At 43.9% G+C, this 16,502-nt stretch overlaps 1 protein-coding gene across 1 annotated transcript in view; it reads right to left on the reverse strand.

The window, feature by feature from the left end:
• The window catches only part of CTNNA1 (catenin alpha 1), a 220,161-nt gene that overhangs the window by 162,523 nt on the left and 41,136 nt on the right, over positions 1-16,502 (reverse strand). The window contains exons 4-5 of the mRNA XM_045027314.1: positions 4,522-4,688; positions 3,090-3,209 (exon numbers count right to left, since the gene is read on the reverse strand). Coding sequence (XP_044883249.1) covers positions 3,090-3,209; positions 4,522-4,688 — 287 coding nt within the window. The remainder of the gene's footprint in view (positions 1-3,089; positions 3,210-4,521; positions 4,689-16,502) is intronic.

The raw sequence follows: 16,502 nt of genomic DNA on the forward strand, positions 1-16,502 counted from the left end.
TCCGGTGGGATCTGGGAGCCCGGTGCCGAACCGGGGGTTGCTCTGTACTGGTTGGACGGGGACGACTAATTGTCACCTCTGGCACCCAGAGCTCGGAGGGAACAGAGCGAGATGGGATCACCGGTACGCCTCTGGCGTGGTAGTACACCCACGGCGTCCAGAATGACCACTGATAGGTCTCCTCGAAGACTCTAGAGGGCACATCGGAAAACAGAGTGCTACGCATATGAAGTGTCCACATGGGACGACACTGATGCGTGGCTGGATGGCCCTGGAGGAGCTGAAAGCTCTTGGTAGAGTCTCCGTCTGTAACTGACGTCGCTCGATGAGGCACCGGGGATCAGTACCGGTAGACAGACCGGTACCGAGAACGGGACCTGCCACCGAAGCTGTGCCGGGCGGTCGACCGAGGGCGGTGCCTGAGGCTTGATCGGAGCTGAGTGTCCCGGACCGGCGAACAGGATGCTGACCGGTGCCGCGAGCACTACTGGTACCAACAGGGAGAACAGCGCCGAGACCTAGATCGGTGACGGGACTGAGAACATCTGCGGAACCGCGACCCTGAACGGTGCCGCTGTGCAGTGCCGAGGTAGGGTGGTCTGATCAAGGCAGGCTTGCCCATCGACTATGTAACCCCCACCGGCGGTGCCGGGGGTTGAGGCAGCGTAGATGCTGTCGTGGCAATCAGTCCCCTCGCCGTGGACACTGTCTCCGGCGTGGAGGGAATAGTGAGCTCGACCATAGCTGGCACCCCGGATGCAGCTTCATAGTGAGCTCGACCACGGTCCATACCGGGGAGTGTTCCAGCACCGGACTCGAAGGCTTTTGCCTGGCTGGAGTTAATGGTGCGGGCATTGTCGGTGCCGCGGTAGACATCGGTGCCGGGCGATCCGACGGAGCATAGCGTTCGGCTGCGGAGCAGGCGGCTCGGACGCAGCTTCAGAGCGAGCTCGACCACGGTCCGTACCGGGGAGCTTTCCAGCACCGGACTCGACGGCTCTTGCCTGGCCGGAGTGAAAGGTGCGGATATTGTCGGTGCCGCGGCAGACATCGGTGCCGGGCGATCCGACTGAGCATAGCGCTCGGCTGCGGAGCAGGCGGCTCGGACGCAGCTTCCGGGCGAGCTCGACCACGGTGCGTACCGGGGAGCTTTCCAGCACCGGACTCGACGGCTCTTGCCTGGCCGGAGTAACTCTTCATCCTCCAGGAGAGAGGTCCATGCCGAGGGTACGTCGGAGTCAGCGACGGTGGTGCCAGGAGGCCTTGGCGGCACCGGCGGTCCGGTGCCGAGGGAGCGCGCCGTGAAAACTAACTAGCGCTCGGCGCCGAGAGCGGAGGAGCAAGAGCTGCCTCCCTCAGGAGCTGTTTAAAACGAAAGCCCCGCTTCCCTTTGTTCACGGATTAAGGGCCTCACAAATGCGGCACTTATCTGTGAGGTAAGATCCCTCGAGGCACTTAGGAGAAGATCTCTTGTCGGCAGCGGCTTGTGGCCGGCCGAGCATTAGAAAACCCTGTGGACCGGGCATCGGACCCGGCCCCGGGTGAGGGGAAGGGGATAAACCCCAACCCCTGTAAAATAAATACACTATACTATTCTACAAACAAACAGAGTTAACTACAACTATAAACAGAACGAGAGAAAACTACGAGTAGCTAGGGAAGTGGAGGTCAGCTGAGCTGTGCTCCATTGTTCCAACGGCCGTCACGGGCGGAAAGAAGGAACTGAGGAGCGGACGGGCCGGCTGGGGTATATATCCTGCGCTATAGCGGCGCCACTCCAGGGGGTGCCCAGCCGGCCCACCGGAGTTGCTAGGGTAAAAATCTTCCGAAGAGCCGTGCACGCGCGGCGCGCACACCTAAATGGAATGCATAGGAGCAATCACTCGAAGAAGAAGATGTATAACTAAGCAGAGGAGGCATTATGAGCACAAACATTGCTCTTGTGGCAGAAAACAAACCTTTTACATAGCAGATTGTGTAGCAACACAAACCCCCACCTATTTCAACTGCATATTTATTATAATAGATATACACACTGTTTTCAGGCAAATGTCTTGCACTTCACTAATTACATTTTTAAAATATGCAGTATCCAATTGTCTATTCATATAAAGGAAGCTAGAATAAGCGTGTCAGTGATATGTAGAAGTTTTACTTCATACAATTAGCATGAATACTAATGCAATAGTTAATTTAGAAAGACCACGCCATTTCAAACTGATAAGACTATTCACCCATCTTTACTTTTCAATGTAACTGACATTTACTCATCTATAGGAATGAGTCATGCCAGCAAAAGCATTAAGCAAAACAAATCGACACACATTTAAGATTAAGCCAGAGTTCACCAAGTTAGTCAGAAGTACAGATATTGACTACTACAACAACAATAAAAAGTCCTTTAAAGGAGGCTGCAAAGAAAATAGTGGAGAGATTGCTGAAGCGTTTATTTGCTCAAGGTAATAAGACAATCCAAAACGAACACCCTAATTAAATGCAAATACCTATATTAATGCAATATTGTGGTTTAGACTACACCCTCTCAGAAACTCAGTGGTATTACTTATCAAGAACCATAGTTCTGCTCCCTTACTTACATGTATTGTTTTGTACAGAAGTACCAAAACGTTAAGGCGTTAAGATTGTGCAATGTTGCCAAGTTACAGTTGCTGTGGGAACCATACATTTGCATCTCTCAACTTAAATTTAAAATCAAGTCCCTAACACCGGGGGGGGGGGGGGGGGCGTGGGGGGAGGAACACACCACAAGCGGGGGTTGCATTAGTGCCTATTCCATTAAAAATAAATGTATTTGTGTATGAATTCATTATAATAAGTACTATACTACATCTGAACAGAGTTATTACTAGAATGCAGATTCAATTTTTGAACACTGTGGGTGCAGTGCATAGCAACCAACAGAACATGCAATGTTTATTAGTAATGCCTTGGGTTTAGAAATCACGCAGAGGGCCCCAGTCATGTTTCCAAAAGGTTGTTTTGTTTTGGGGGGGGTTTGGGGGGAGGAGGGAAGAGAGAGAGAAGAGCTAAGACACTGAAGACCAAACAAAAAAGTACTGTTACTGTACCTGCTGTCTTTTGGCTGCCATTATATTAAGCTTATCCACTTCTGGTTTGAGCGCTTTGTATTGTATTCCTAAATCCTGTTCAGTACCAGCATTTTTTAATTTCAGGATACCTTCTTCCACCTACAAGAGAGTGTAGATATTTTAACCATCCAGTGTACAATTTGCAGAAAAATCCAAGACATTTTATAGCTCACTTTAACAAGCAGTTATTTTTTAAACGTAAGATATACCATATATACTTGATCATAAGCCGGTTCATTTATAAGCCGACCCCCCCCCCACCCCCAGCCCCAAGATGGTTACGTAAAAATGGAAAATTTGTATAACCCGTTCATAAGCCAACCCTATAATTCAGGGGTCAGCAAACTTTGGCTCCCAGGCCATCAGGATAAGCCACTGGTGAGCCAAGATGGTTTGTTCACCTCGAGTGTCCACATGCACGGAGGTAAACCTAAGAAAACAAAGTGTCCCGGCGTGCCAGCTGCTTACCCTGACAGGCCGGGACAGCAACTGGTGGGGAAATTTTTTGTGGGGGAGGAGATGGGAGTCAGGGGAGGAACCCTTGTGACCACCCCAACATGACCCCACCCCTAGCCCGGGACCCCCACACTCTTCCCATCCCATCCCTTCCCACCTTATCTGGGGAGGATGTCTCTGGCCTGGCTGGAGCTGCTCTGGCAGGCCGGGCAGCACAGCCGCAGCCTGCTCCGGTGGGCCAGACCGGGTGGCACAGCCGCAGCATGTTCCAGCAGGCTGGGCCAGGTGGTACGGCCACAGCATGCTCTGACGGACTGGGCGGCGCAGCCACAGCCTGCTAGGGGGGCAGAGCCAAGCAGCATGGCTGAATCCTGCCAGCCCTGGAGCTGCAGCTGCTTCGGAGGCTGGGGGGAGAGCAGCGTGGCCAGAAGCAGAGACACTCTGGCCCTACCTCTTCCCTTCTAGCTCTGCTGGCTGTGCTGCCTCTCCTTGCTCCCTCTGTTGGGGGGAGGGGCTGTGTCCCACCTCTCCCTCTCTATACACGTTCATAAGCTGACCCCCTTCTCTGGGGGTTCCTTTTACTAAAAAAAAATTCAGCTTATGAACAAGTATATATGGTACTTGAAAGCTAGTAGACAAAGTTTGGGCTGCTTTTTCTGATGGGTTTTTCCTCCAAGTAACATGCTTCCAGATATTTTTCTGTATTTAAAAAGGCAATTCCAGAGCCCAGTATGATAAAGCAACATTAACACTATCATGTACATATGGTATTACGGGTGGGCACACCCATTAAAACACAGACCCAGTTTGCATTGGAAGCAACAGACTTTGGAGCAGAAGAACAGACTAGTTTAGGGACAATACACACAAAAAAGACAGCTTGTCAGAATAAGCCTAACATATGTTGGACAATGGAAAATGAAATACTGAGTTATAGATGAAAAACCACACTTACAACTTTAAGCTGAACAAGTAGCTTGTAGACATCCGCCATGTCAGCCAAGATAAGCAGCCGGGTAACAGCAGACAGGAGAGCACGGGCTGCTCGTACCATGTTCCCACGTTTCACTGAAGAACAGGGGTCATCTGCAAACTCTCCTGAGGCACTCTTCATGGAGTCACCTGCACAAATATTAGCAAGAATGTCTTTTCTCAGGTTTAGAATGTTACATACTTCATTTCAGAATTACACTTTGAAAGATAAGGGATTTATCTGAATGGGTTCAATCAGAAAGTGTTCACTCCTGGGTTACTATAAAACTGAAGGTACCTACACTTCATTCTTCCCAGTGTGGACAGGAAGCATTAAAAATGTCACTAAAACACTAGATTCATAGATTTTGCACACAAGTTCAGTTTTAGCCTTTGTTTCAAATTAGAGGAACTAGAACCTTGGGGAGGGGAAAAAAACAAAAACAAAACAAAAAAAACACCCTACCAAAGTTTCAGCAAGCAGGGTAAAAGCATCAGTAAAGAAGGTATTGCAAGGGTTCAACTTACAAAGTTTGCAAACATCACACAACATGAAGCCTCTAATCATGTTGTTTAAATATGCTTACAATAACTTGAAAGGTTACAGTGAACTTAAATACACTTGTGGAAATTTCACTCCCTTACAAATTGCTGCAACTTACAGCCAAGATTACTAAGCATTTGAATAAACAAAGTGAAGCAGAGAAGAGACATTTTTCTCTAATCTTTCAAATTCTGTGTGTATAGTCAGAGTCCCATGTTTGCATGAGTCTTTCACACAGCAACAAGGGAGAAAGCATTTAAAATCCACACAAAGAAGTGTTGTTTTAAAAAAGTAGAATATAATACTGAAACTAATTGGCTCGATTTCAAGTTGACTCTCTCTGAAGAAAAACCTGGGGGGGGGGGGGGGAGAAAGTGTGTTTACTTTGTATGTTGGGTATCACACCCTATTTCTACATATTACATCATACTGATGTAAAGCTGCTTATAAACTACCTCCGCAGGGACGTTAAAACCCCAAAATGTTTTGATATTTAGACCAATTGTGTTACAAAGTGGTTCACAGTATAAAGATGAAAAAAAATTGACGCAAACAAGTTGTCTAGTGAAGACACTGAATTATACTGTGACATTCCTACTGTACTTTTTCCAGCTGTAATCTATGGATCTCACTTGTTAAGTAAAACAAATCTGAACTTCAGCTGGTATCTTATTACAATGCAAAGGCAAGAACCACTTGGGTGATAAACATCCTCTTTCAGTTTGACTTCATGACCATTCAGAAGTATGAAAGTCAGTTTGGCCACATTAAGAGGAGCAAGTAGAGTCATTTAGATTTCTCTCCCTGTGCTGCACATTACCTGCAGTGAAGTAGTTCAGATCACAAAAATACTTTTGGAATCATGAGAGATAAAAGCAATTCTTGGATCTCTTAGTATTTCAAGATCTCAACTGTTCTCCTTTCCTCAAGCCCCTACATTTGCTTCAGTTTAGAGTCTGCCAGAGATTCTTAGACACTGGCCTGTGGATCAGCAGAAAATGTGCTAGTCTATTTCCAGGTGATAAATCACAAGACACCTAAAGGTGCTGTGAATTTTCCTAACATCACTCTTCCACATATTCAATTGTTATAACTGCCACAGAAAGAACATGCAATTGTGAATGTTCAGGGAGGTGTTTCTAAAACAGCCTCTACTTTTCATTACATTTGAGTTAAGAGAACAGTTACTTGGGAATCAAAGAGTATCAAATGTTGCTTCATTTAACACAAGTCATTTACAGAAAGGTATTCAGTACACATGAATGCTTTATGTCTGTCTATATATATATAAAAAACTTCATTTTACATCTAGATACAATCCATCAGTTAAACTTTAACAAAGAACTCAGAATCCTCTAGCTGACATTTAGTTAAGACTGAAGATTTTTATTTTCTATATCCACAAAGTTTATGGGAGCTTTTATGAGGTTGACTAAGTGTGCTTTCCCCAGTGCACTAGTACTTCATATTGCCATATGTTGGTCCAGTCAGTTGACTTAGAACCACCATGGACATTCTGTTCCCTAGACTTAAAAATCAGTGACAGAGCTAGTCCCAGGGGTTGGATCCCAGAATGTACAATAAATGGTTAAACACTAAGCCAATTGCTAAACTTGGATGTATGAGGTGATAAGTACCCCAAAATTGGCATAGGCAGCTTTATAAACCATGTATGAATTTTGAGGAGTTGTAGTAGACAGAAGAGCTTTAGAGATTGATAATCATACCTAAAATATAAGTCTGGCTTATTTTTGAAAATTTGAAGGAAAAAAAAGTGTTATAAGTTTAGGGCGGGCAGAAAGGGTGCTCAGTGCTCTTGCAACTGATTGTCTTCCAGAAGAACTTCAAAGTCTGGTGAACTCCTGGTCCCACGGAAGTCTGTGACAAGTCTCAGAATTCAGTGGGGCCAGGATATCAGCGCATGAGTCTGAGATACAGAACTTGGAATAGTATATTGAGTTTTCACAGTGAAGATGTAGTAATAGTAATCTAACCCAAACAAAATTTTCTCAGACAGGAGCTTAATCAGCTATTCCTTGACATGGCTACTAAAGAAAAAAAATAATCAGTAACTGATAAAAAGTTTAACTTGTAGGAATGTGTAAAAAAAAATCTTGAGACTAAAAAGCTTAGAATTAGTTTAATTCTGAACCCTACAAAGTTCAGTAGTGTTATACCCTGGGAAGAGTCTCCAAATGGTAAGCAGTTCTTTGGAATTGAATCTTTAAAGTTAAAGTTAGATATTTCATTAAATGATGTAAGGTTGGACATCTCTCTTGAATAAATGGGCTATTGGATCTTACATCACGGCATTCAACTGCCACCCCTGCTCACACCCACCCAGAATGGTTCCAAGAACAGGATGCTGTCTGATCACTATGGAGAATGAAGTCCCACTGAGTTCTTCACAACCATATTTAAGATGAGCAATATGCTGCTTTCAGTGTTTTGCCACATGAAGCATCTTTGAGTTTTTGTAAAACAAAACCAATTCCAAATATCAAGCTACAGCTGTCCAGTTACAGCATTTCCAACTGGAGATGTTAAGGATAGAAAACAAATCTAAAGTCGAGACACAGGAATTGCAAAACTGTATTGGATTACTAGTCCATCTAGTTTGGTATCCTGCAGCTCCAAAAGCAGCTAGTACAAACTTAATTCAAAAGGTGCAAAAACCCCTGCAGTAGGCAGCTATGAAGTTTAAGCAAGCTAATTCTCTGTTCTTCGTCTCTGTCAAACACAATTGCTTCATCTAGTGTTTTTGTAAAGCAACAAGGAGATAAAAGGACTGATATGAGGGGTGGTGGTGGTGGTGGTATATTTCTCAGGGGACTGCCACACACACAAAACATTAGTTATGCCATCTTGACATAAGGGTTGCAGATTTAGTATTATTAGTTAAATATCTAGAGGTACAAATTTCACCCAATTTGAGTCCTGCAGGGGACTTTCAGGGCTGGGAAAAGACGGTTACTCACCTTTGTAATGTTGTTCTCGAGATGTCTTGCTCATATCCATTCCAATTAGGTGTGTGCGCACTGCGCGCACGATTATCGGAAGATTTTTATCCTAGCAACACTCGGTGGGTCAGCTGAGGCGCCCCCTGGAGTGGCGCCCTTACAGCGCCAGATATATACAACAGCCGACCCTGCGCCCTCTCAATTCCTTCTTGCCAGCTACTCTGACAGAGGGGAAGGAGGATGGATTTGGAATGGATATGAGCAACACATCTCAAAGAACAACAGTTACAAAGGTGAGTAATCATCTTTTCTTCGAGTGCTTGCTCATATCAATTCCAATTAGGTGACTCCCAAGCCTTACCTAGGAGTGAGATGTCACGGAATGAAGAACCGCTGAGCCAAATGCCGCGTCACCCCTTAACTGCTGCAATAACTATTAAACTACTACACTACTTTTAAAACTATTTACAACTATAAATGACTCAGAGGTCGTTAAGATGGTCTGAGACATAAGACTTCAAAAACAAAACATTGTAAATCACCAGACTATAACTTTGAGCTTGTTACATATTCCTGTGTCAATAGTCTTCTTTTGCATTATAATCTTGGGCTTTCACCAGATATTACACAGGGAAGGATAGTAAAATGGAAAGGAAGCTAGTGATGACTATATGCACTAATCTTATCAATAAGAAAGATTATGAATTAAGTTATACCTAATGGAACTTAGTATTTTAAAATACTAAGAACATAAGAACGGCCGTACCGGGTCAGACCAAAGGTCCATCTAGCCCAGTATCCTGTCTACCGACAGTGGCCAATGCCAGGTGCCCCTGAGGGAGTGAACCTAACAGGCAATGATCAAGTGATCTCTCTCCTGCCATCCATCTCCATCCTCTGACGAACAGAGGCTAGGGACACCATTCTTTACCCATCCTGGCTAATAGCCATTTATGGACTTCACCACCATGAATTTATCCAGTTCTCTTTTAAACACTGTTATAGTCCTAGCCTTCACAACCTCCTCAGGTAAGGAGTTCCACAAGTTGACTGTGCGCTGCGTGAAGAACTTCCTTTTATTTGTTTTAAACCTGCTGCCTATTAATTTCATTTGGTGACCCCTAGTTCTTGTATTATGGGAATAAGTAAATAACTTTTCCTTATCCACTTTCTCCACATTACTCATGATTTTATATACCTCTATCATATCCCACCTTAGTCTCCTCTTTTCCAAGCTGAAGAGACCTAGCCTCTTTAATCTTTCCTCATATGGGACCCTCTCCAAACCCCTAATCATTTTAGTTGCCCTTTTCTGAACCTTTTCTAGTGCTAGAATATCTTTTTTGAGGTGAGGAGACCACATCTGTACACAGTATTCAAGATGTGGGCGTACCATGGATTTATATAAGGGCAATAATATATTCTCAGTCTTATTCTCTATCCCCTTTTTAAATGATTCCTAACATCCTGTTTGCTTTTTTGACCGCCTCTGCACACTGCATGGACATCTTCAGAGAACTATCCACGATGACTCCAAGATCTTTTTCCTGACTCGTTGTAGCTAAATTAGCCCCCATTATATTGTATGTATAGTTGGGGTTATTTTTTCCAATGTGCATTACTTTACATTTATCCACATTAAATTTCATTTGCCATTTTGTTGCCCAAAGATTTTGATCTGTCAAACAATGACTATTTTCTAATCTCATTCTCCCCAAGCACACCGGGTATGGAAGCACAATCAGACAGCATGATGAGTCCTCCCCAGGGTCATGGTATGGGAAGAACAAAACACAAACATACTTCACATCACTGATTGTCTGAAGGGAGCCTTAACCAATACTCTACTGGAAGGGTGGTTACTAAGGCAGGGGTAAAGGGAAAACAGCACGTTACAGGACTGCAATGTTAAGGCTCAACTGCAATTGAGTGGAATAGTACACACTTTAGACAAGATTCCTGCTGAGTACTCCATCTTCTGCCATCCCAACCACTCCACATTCTTCAGCTTCAAGACCCAACACTCTTCCACCTAGTCTCAGACTCATAGACTTAAGGTCAGAAGGGACCATTACGGTCATCTAGTCTGACCTCCTGCACAATGCAGGCCACAGAATCTCTCACACCCACTCCTGTAACAACCCCCTAACCTATGTCTAAGTTACTGAAGTCCTCAAATGGTGGTTTAAAGACCTCAAGTTGCTGGGGGATTCTCTGTACGTGACCCATGCCCCACACTGCAGAGGAAGGCGAAAAAGATTCCAGGGCCTCTAACAATCTGCCCTGGAGGAAAATTCCTTCCCGACCCCAAATATGGTGATCAGTTAAACCCTGAGCATGTGGGCAAGACTCACCAGCCAGCACCCAGGAAAGAATTCTCTGCTATAACTCAGATCTCACCCCATCTAACATCCCATCACAGACCATTGGGCATATTTACCTGCTAATAATCAAAGATCAATTAATTGCCAAAAATTAGGCTATCCCATCATACCATCTCCTCCATAAACTTATCAAGCTTAGTCTTGAAGCCAGATATGTCTTTTGCCCCTACTGCTCCCCTTGGAAGGCTGTTCCAGAACTTCACTCCTCTAATGGTTAGAAACCTTCGTCTAATTTCAAGTCTAAACTTCCTGATGGCCAGTTTATATCCATTTGTTCTTGTGTCCACATTGGTACTAAGCTTAAATAATTCCTCTCCCTCCCTGATATTTACCCCTCTGATATATTTATAGAGAGCAATCATATCTCCCCTCAGCCTTCTTTTGGTTAGGCTAAACAAGCCAAGCTCTTCCAGGCTCCTTTCATAACACAGGTTTTCCATTCCTTGGATCATCCTAGTAGCCCTTCTCTGTACCTGTTCCAGTTTGAATTCATCCTTCTTAAACATGGGAGACCAGAACTGCACACAGTATGCAAGATGAGGTCTCACCAGTGCCTTGTATAATGGTACTAACACCTCCTTATCTCTACTGGAAATACCTCATCTGATGCATCCTAAAAATAATGCGGTTTTAACGGCCATATCACATTGGCGGCTCATAGTCATCCTGTGATCAACCTGTACTCCGAGGTCCTTCTCCTCTGTTACTTCCAACTGATGTGTCCCCAATTTATAACCCAAATTCTTGTTATTAATCCCTAAATGCATGACCTTGCACTTTTCACTATTAAATTTCATCCTATTACTATTACTCCAGTTTACAAGGTCATCCAGATCTTCCTTTATGATATCCCAGTCCTTCTCTGTGTTAGTCATAGCTGTCCTTCCTTTCCAATGAGCTATGCATGGGACTCCAAGAAATCATATTCCACATGTTGCAGTTTCTTCCTCAACATTTTGAATAGCCATCTCTGCCTCTGACAGCTAAAAACTCAAACTATGCCCCAATTATCACCCACCTTGATTACTGCACACCCCAAGGTGCCTCCTCTCACACTCCATACTCCTCTCTTGTCAGACTGTTCACGTCCTTCACACACACACACACACACACACACACCAATCTGTTCCACTGGCTACCTATTCTCCACTACTCAAAGGCCAGGATAGAAGTTTGATATCAGACGCCCCATCTGTATAGCTCCACCCCAACGTACATACCCAACCCCACATCTTGCCAATGATACCACCCTCAATGCTCAGTTCAACTGAGTGAGAAGAGGCTTTCCATGCTGTCCTCTATATCTGAAAGATCTTCTATTGCAGCTTGCCAAGCTACCACCTTTTGTTCAAAACTCCCCTGATTACTCACTTTTCCCATGCCTACAAAATGCAAAATGATAATTATGGAATTCTGTCCATTCCTCATTGAGCCTTCCTTGACAGGTAGAAGACAATAAGGACTTCATAGTTGGTTCTAAAGAAATTTCCATTGTCCTGGCTTGATCAGACAGATGTTTACAGGCTCTTTAGAAACAGTCACACTTCGAAATAAGCCTGAAAAATTTGAGAACTCCCAAACCTGGTTGGCTACAAATGACAGTATTAATCACACTGGTTTATTTCCTGCAAAAAGTCAGCAGAAGCCCTTGCAAATTTGTGATGTCTCAGGAAGTAACTAGAATCTGTTTGCTTAAACCATAAGAGCTCTGGCTGAGCTTTCTGAAACAGTTTAAAGGAGTTACGCACCTACCTCCCATTAAGTTTCCATGGGATTTGGACACTGTCCCTTTTTGAAATTTTCTACCTTAATCTCTTCCTAAACTGTATCACTCTGATGTACCAAGGGAAATTGAGGATTTATGTTTTATTTTGTTACATGATCTGTCCCATTGTTCAGTTTCAGAATAGCTTCATTCACAAGTAAAATGGTTAGTTGAATATGCTCTCAAATGGGAATAGTGTTAACCAGTTCCTTTCAGAAGCTAGTTAGTTACAGGGCTGCTTACCATGGTAGCCGTTGTTTTTTCAACTACATTATCTTCAGAGCCATTTAGAAGGCACATCCATATCCCTTGAGCCCAACGCTCTACTAACAGAAGATATAAAGTTACCATGCCCTCTTCAGTTCCAGAACAGTCAGTCAAAGAACCTACCTCCTTTTTAGAGGAAATGTTGTAGCTTAGATCAGAGTTTCTAGGTCATTTTATAAGTTTTAAAATTACATTAGCTAGATCTAAAGTTATAAATCAGAGAAGTGGTTCTCAACTTATTTACCATTGTGGGCTGCATCAATACTACCTCTATGATCCTGAGAATGTCGCATGAGCCGCAGCTATGTGCTGCCTGGGCCGCAGGTTGAGAACCACTGGATCAGAGGGTTTGGTTTTATTTAAAGTTTTTTCTGGTAGATTCGTAAGCACTACTGAAGACAGGTTTGTTTATTACATATTACTCAAAGTTATAGGATAACAGAACTAAGTTAAAAAAAAAAGGTAATAATTGGAGATATACCAATCTCCTAGAACTGGAAGGGACCTTGAAAGGTCATCTAGTCCAGCCCCTGCCTTCACTAGCAGGACCAATTTTTGCCCCAGATCCCTAAGTGGCCTCCTCAAGGATTGAACTCACAACCCTGGGTTTAGCAGGCCAATGCTCAAACCACTGAGCTATCCCTGCCTCCCTCCCTAAGTTGACACAACTGATCACATTTTACCTAACAGAAAATGTGTACATCTTCTGTCTACTTAAGTAGTCTGAACCAACTGACTAATGCTGCACTACTTTAGAGACACTAGCCCAGGAATAGAGAAGTACACCTCTACCCCGCTATAACACAACCCTATATAACACAAATTTGGATATAACATGGTAAAGCAGTGCTCCGGGGGCAGGGCTGGACACTCTGGTGGACCAAAGCAAGTTCAATATAACGCGGTTTCACCTAAACGTGGTAAGATTTTTGGCTCCCCGAGGACAGCGTTATATTGAGGCAGAGGTGTAGTAGTACTGCAAGTAACTGACAAGCAGCTATTTCTCATTGTTTCTGATTAACAAAAGCAAGGATAATTTACACAGGCAGTTCAGAAATAACATTTTAGAAACACAGTGATAGTTAAGGAATAGGGACCAAGATGGCAATTTAGATGAAGCAGGTTTATTCAAATCACTCTTATGGTCCCAGGGTGCTAGGTTTCTCTACAGAATACATACACACTTTGATATTCATTGGCATGCAGGCACTTCAGAATGGTCTTAGGACTACAATGAAGCTGACAAGAAGCGGATAGGAACAGCATGGATTGTGGTTGCGAACCAAAATATAGTTCATCCAGGATTAGCTTTACTCCCATGACCCTTCAGAAAGATGTACTAAAGTTTTAACATAAGCTGGATCCAAGACCTAGACCCTTGTAACCCAACTGGATCTGGTGACAAGTGGTGGGTTTGGGTATGAAAAAAAAAATAAAAAAAAAAACCCACACCACTCGACCCTCTAAGGGCTCAGGTTCAGTCATTTTTTCTTCTGCTGTGTGCATGTGGTTCCAACTTCCTAAAGCCCACCTCTGACTTTGTCTGTTAATTATTATCCTCTGCTTTTCATCTCCACTCCTCAGCCCTTCCTCCTCTGCCATTACCCCTGCCCCACAGTCCTGTTCTCAACTCTCTCCCCATATTCTTCCCCTTCCCTCAACTCCATCCTCACTCCCCAGCCCTTCTGACCCCTGGGGGACATCACAGCCCTGCCTCTGGTAGCGAGGTATCCTTAGCATGAATGATATTGGCAGTGCTACAAAACAAACTCCCCAAAGAGGAACTGTGGTTGATTCAAAAGGGAGTAGAAGTTGTAGTGGTACCACCATTGCAGTACGTAGGAGCATCCTAGTGCTGCTGACAGGCTGAGCCCACTGGAAGAAAATCAGGGACAGGTGGTCCTCTGTCCCTTTTGTTCCTTGGCATGGGGTGGTGGGTGACAGCCTCCCAGACCTGCTTGCAGAGGTCTGAACCCTGGGCTTGCACGGCTGGGCAATTAGGAGGCAAAGCTGCTTGGTCTTATCCCAGAGATACAGCATCTATGCAAACAGCTGCCGATCCACTGGCCCCTATGACAAAGGTGGCTTCCCCGCTACGGGGGCCAAGCTTACCAGTTCTCGCAGGCTGAGCTTCTGTGGGGCAAAAACAACACTGATCCTCTGGACATGGACCACCCCACCTCTGGCCATAGCGCCCAGAGCAAAAAACTAAGTCCCTACAAGTGTTGGGCATGCGTTGGATATGAAATCAATTTGACACTCCTGGGCTTGGTTCAGGTTCAGGACAGGCTTTAAACTTAGGCCCAAGCAGACCTCTACAAAGAAGCATATAGTCTTGACAACCCAGGAGGCTCACACTACAGCTAGTCTTATTTTATTTTATTATTCAATATAAACATTTAAGGGCTGGTCTACACTACAAAGTTAGGTCAACTTAACTACATCACTCAGCGATGTGAAAAACGTGTGCAAATGTAATTAAACTGATCTAAGCCCAGGTGTAGGCACTGCTAGGTTGATGGAAGACCTAGCTACTGCCTCTCAGAGAAGTGTATTTACTACAGGAACTAAAGAATCTCTTCCATTGCTGCAGAAAGTGTCTACGCTGCAGTGCTACCATAGCACAGCAGCAGCATTTCTATAGTAGAAGAGAGACCCGTATATTGCATTAATGAACCACATTCAGCAATACAGAGAACTAAAGTTCACTAATTCAGCTACAGAACCAGAGCTATTTTATGCTAATATTCAGCTCTCCATTCTAAATCGGTCTTACGGAGGTGATGTAGTTTACTGACCTCAACATAACATTTTGTCCCTAACAAAATCAAAGCACTCATTCAGCAGACATAGGCAAAACACCAACACTGGTAGTTTTGAAATTAAATCAATTATGATGAACAAGTATCACTTCAGGAGAGTTATATTCATGCTGTATATTAGCCAGATTCTCAAGAGACAGAGCTCCCTATAATATTCTTAGATATGAAGAGCTAGCAAAGTCAGATGGCAATTTAGATAGGAACATTTCAAACTAACAGCACACAGGGATTTGGTCAGACTCTTGTATGTTCTATTTCTGAAGAGACCTCAGCTATTTATGCTTAAAAATATAAATGCAGGCTAAGGAAAACCAGCATCTGTTCACTTTGAGAACAAGGATTTCCCAACGTGAAGCAAAAATGCAAGATTAACATTAAGCCAGTCCAAGTGTTAGTGCACTATATTACAATGTAACCCAGATCACATTAGTGGGGGGTGTGCAAAATTACCAGGCACCATCAGGCAGAGAGACCTCCCAACTACATTGAACCTTGATGTTTGCGGAAAGTTGGCCGGGAAGGAAAAGGGGTGGAGAAAGGAAGAGGGCATGAACATAAGGAAATTGCCGTGAACATCTTCACGGCTCCAGAACAAAGTAAGATCTCCTCACATCCTGCTGCAGAAAGGATGCCAGATTAGTTTTAAAAGTTTATCTATATATCAAATACACACACACACACACACACACACACCATCAAGTCATTCAATTGCTCCACAGCCCTAAGCCTACACAATTTAACATACAAATGAGAGCAGATACACCTGTATTTTGTAGGAACAAGAAAGAGCAAGGTAAGCACAGGGTTTTGAGAAGAAGAGCCCAACATTTACTGTTATTTGCCTAAAAAGTTTTCTGAAGGGCTGTTGTTGCTCTGCATATTTACCACAGTGCACATAGGCTAGATTAACAATCTCCTTCACGCAAATTGTCCCAACCGCTCAGCCCTGTGGCCATGCCAGGGCAATATACAATGCATCACCACAAGGAAGGAGAGCAAAACTTCACTGGGATGGGCCAAGAGAGTCAGATTCCCAATAAGCACTCAGAAGCAATTAGAAAAGATTGTTTGGACAACCTTTATAAATATTTTTTAAATCTGAGGGTGGCCATAGCCCAATTAGTGCTACTAATACATCAAGTTTAATTTGAGTTGTTGATGGTGTGGGAAAGGAAGGAGAAATGGAGAAACTTTAAAGGGTGAAAGTAGTATTTCACCCTTA

This window comes from Mauremys mutica, chromosome 8 (genome assembly GCF_020497125.1).
Source record: "Mauremys mutica isolate MM-2020 ecotype Southern chromosome 8, ASM2049712v1, whole genome shotgun sequence".
Classification (NCBI taxonomy): Eukaryota; Metazoa; Chordata; order Testudines; family Geoemydidae; genus Mauremys; species Mauremys mutica.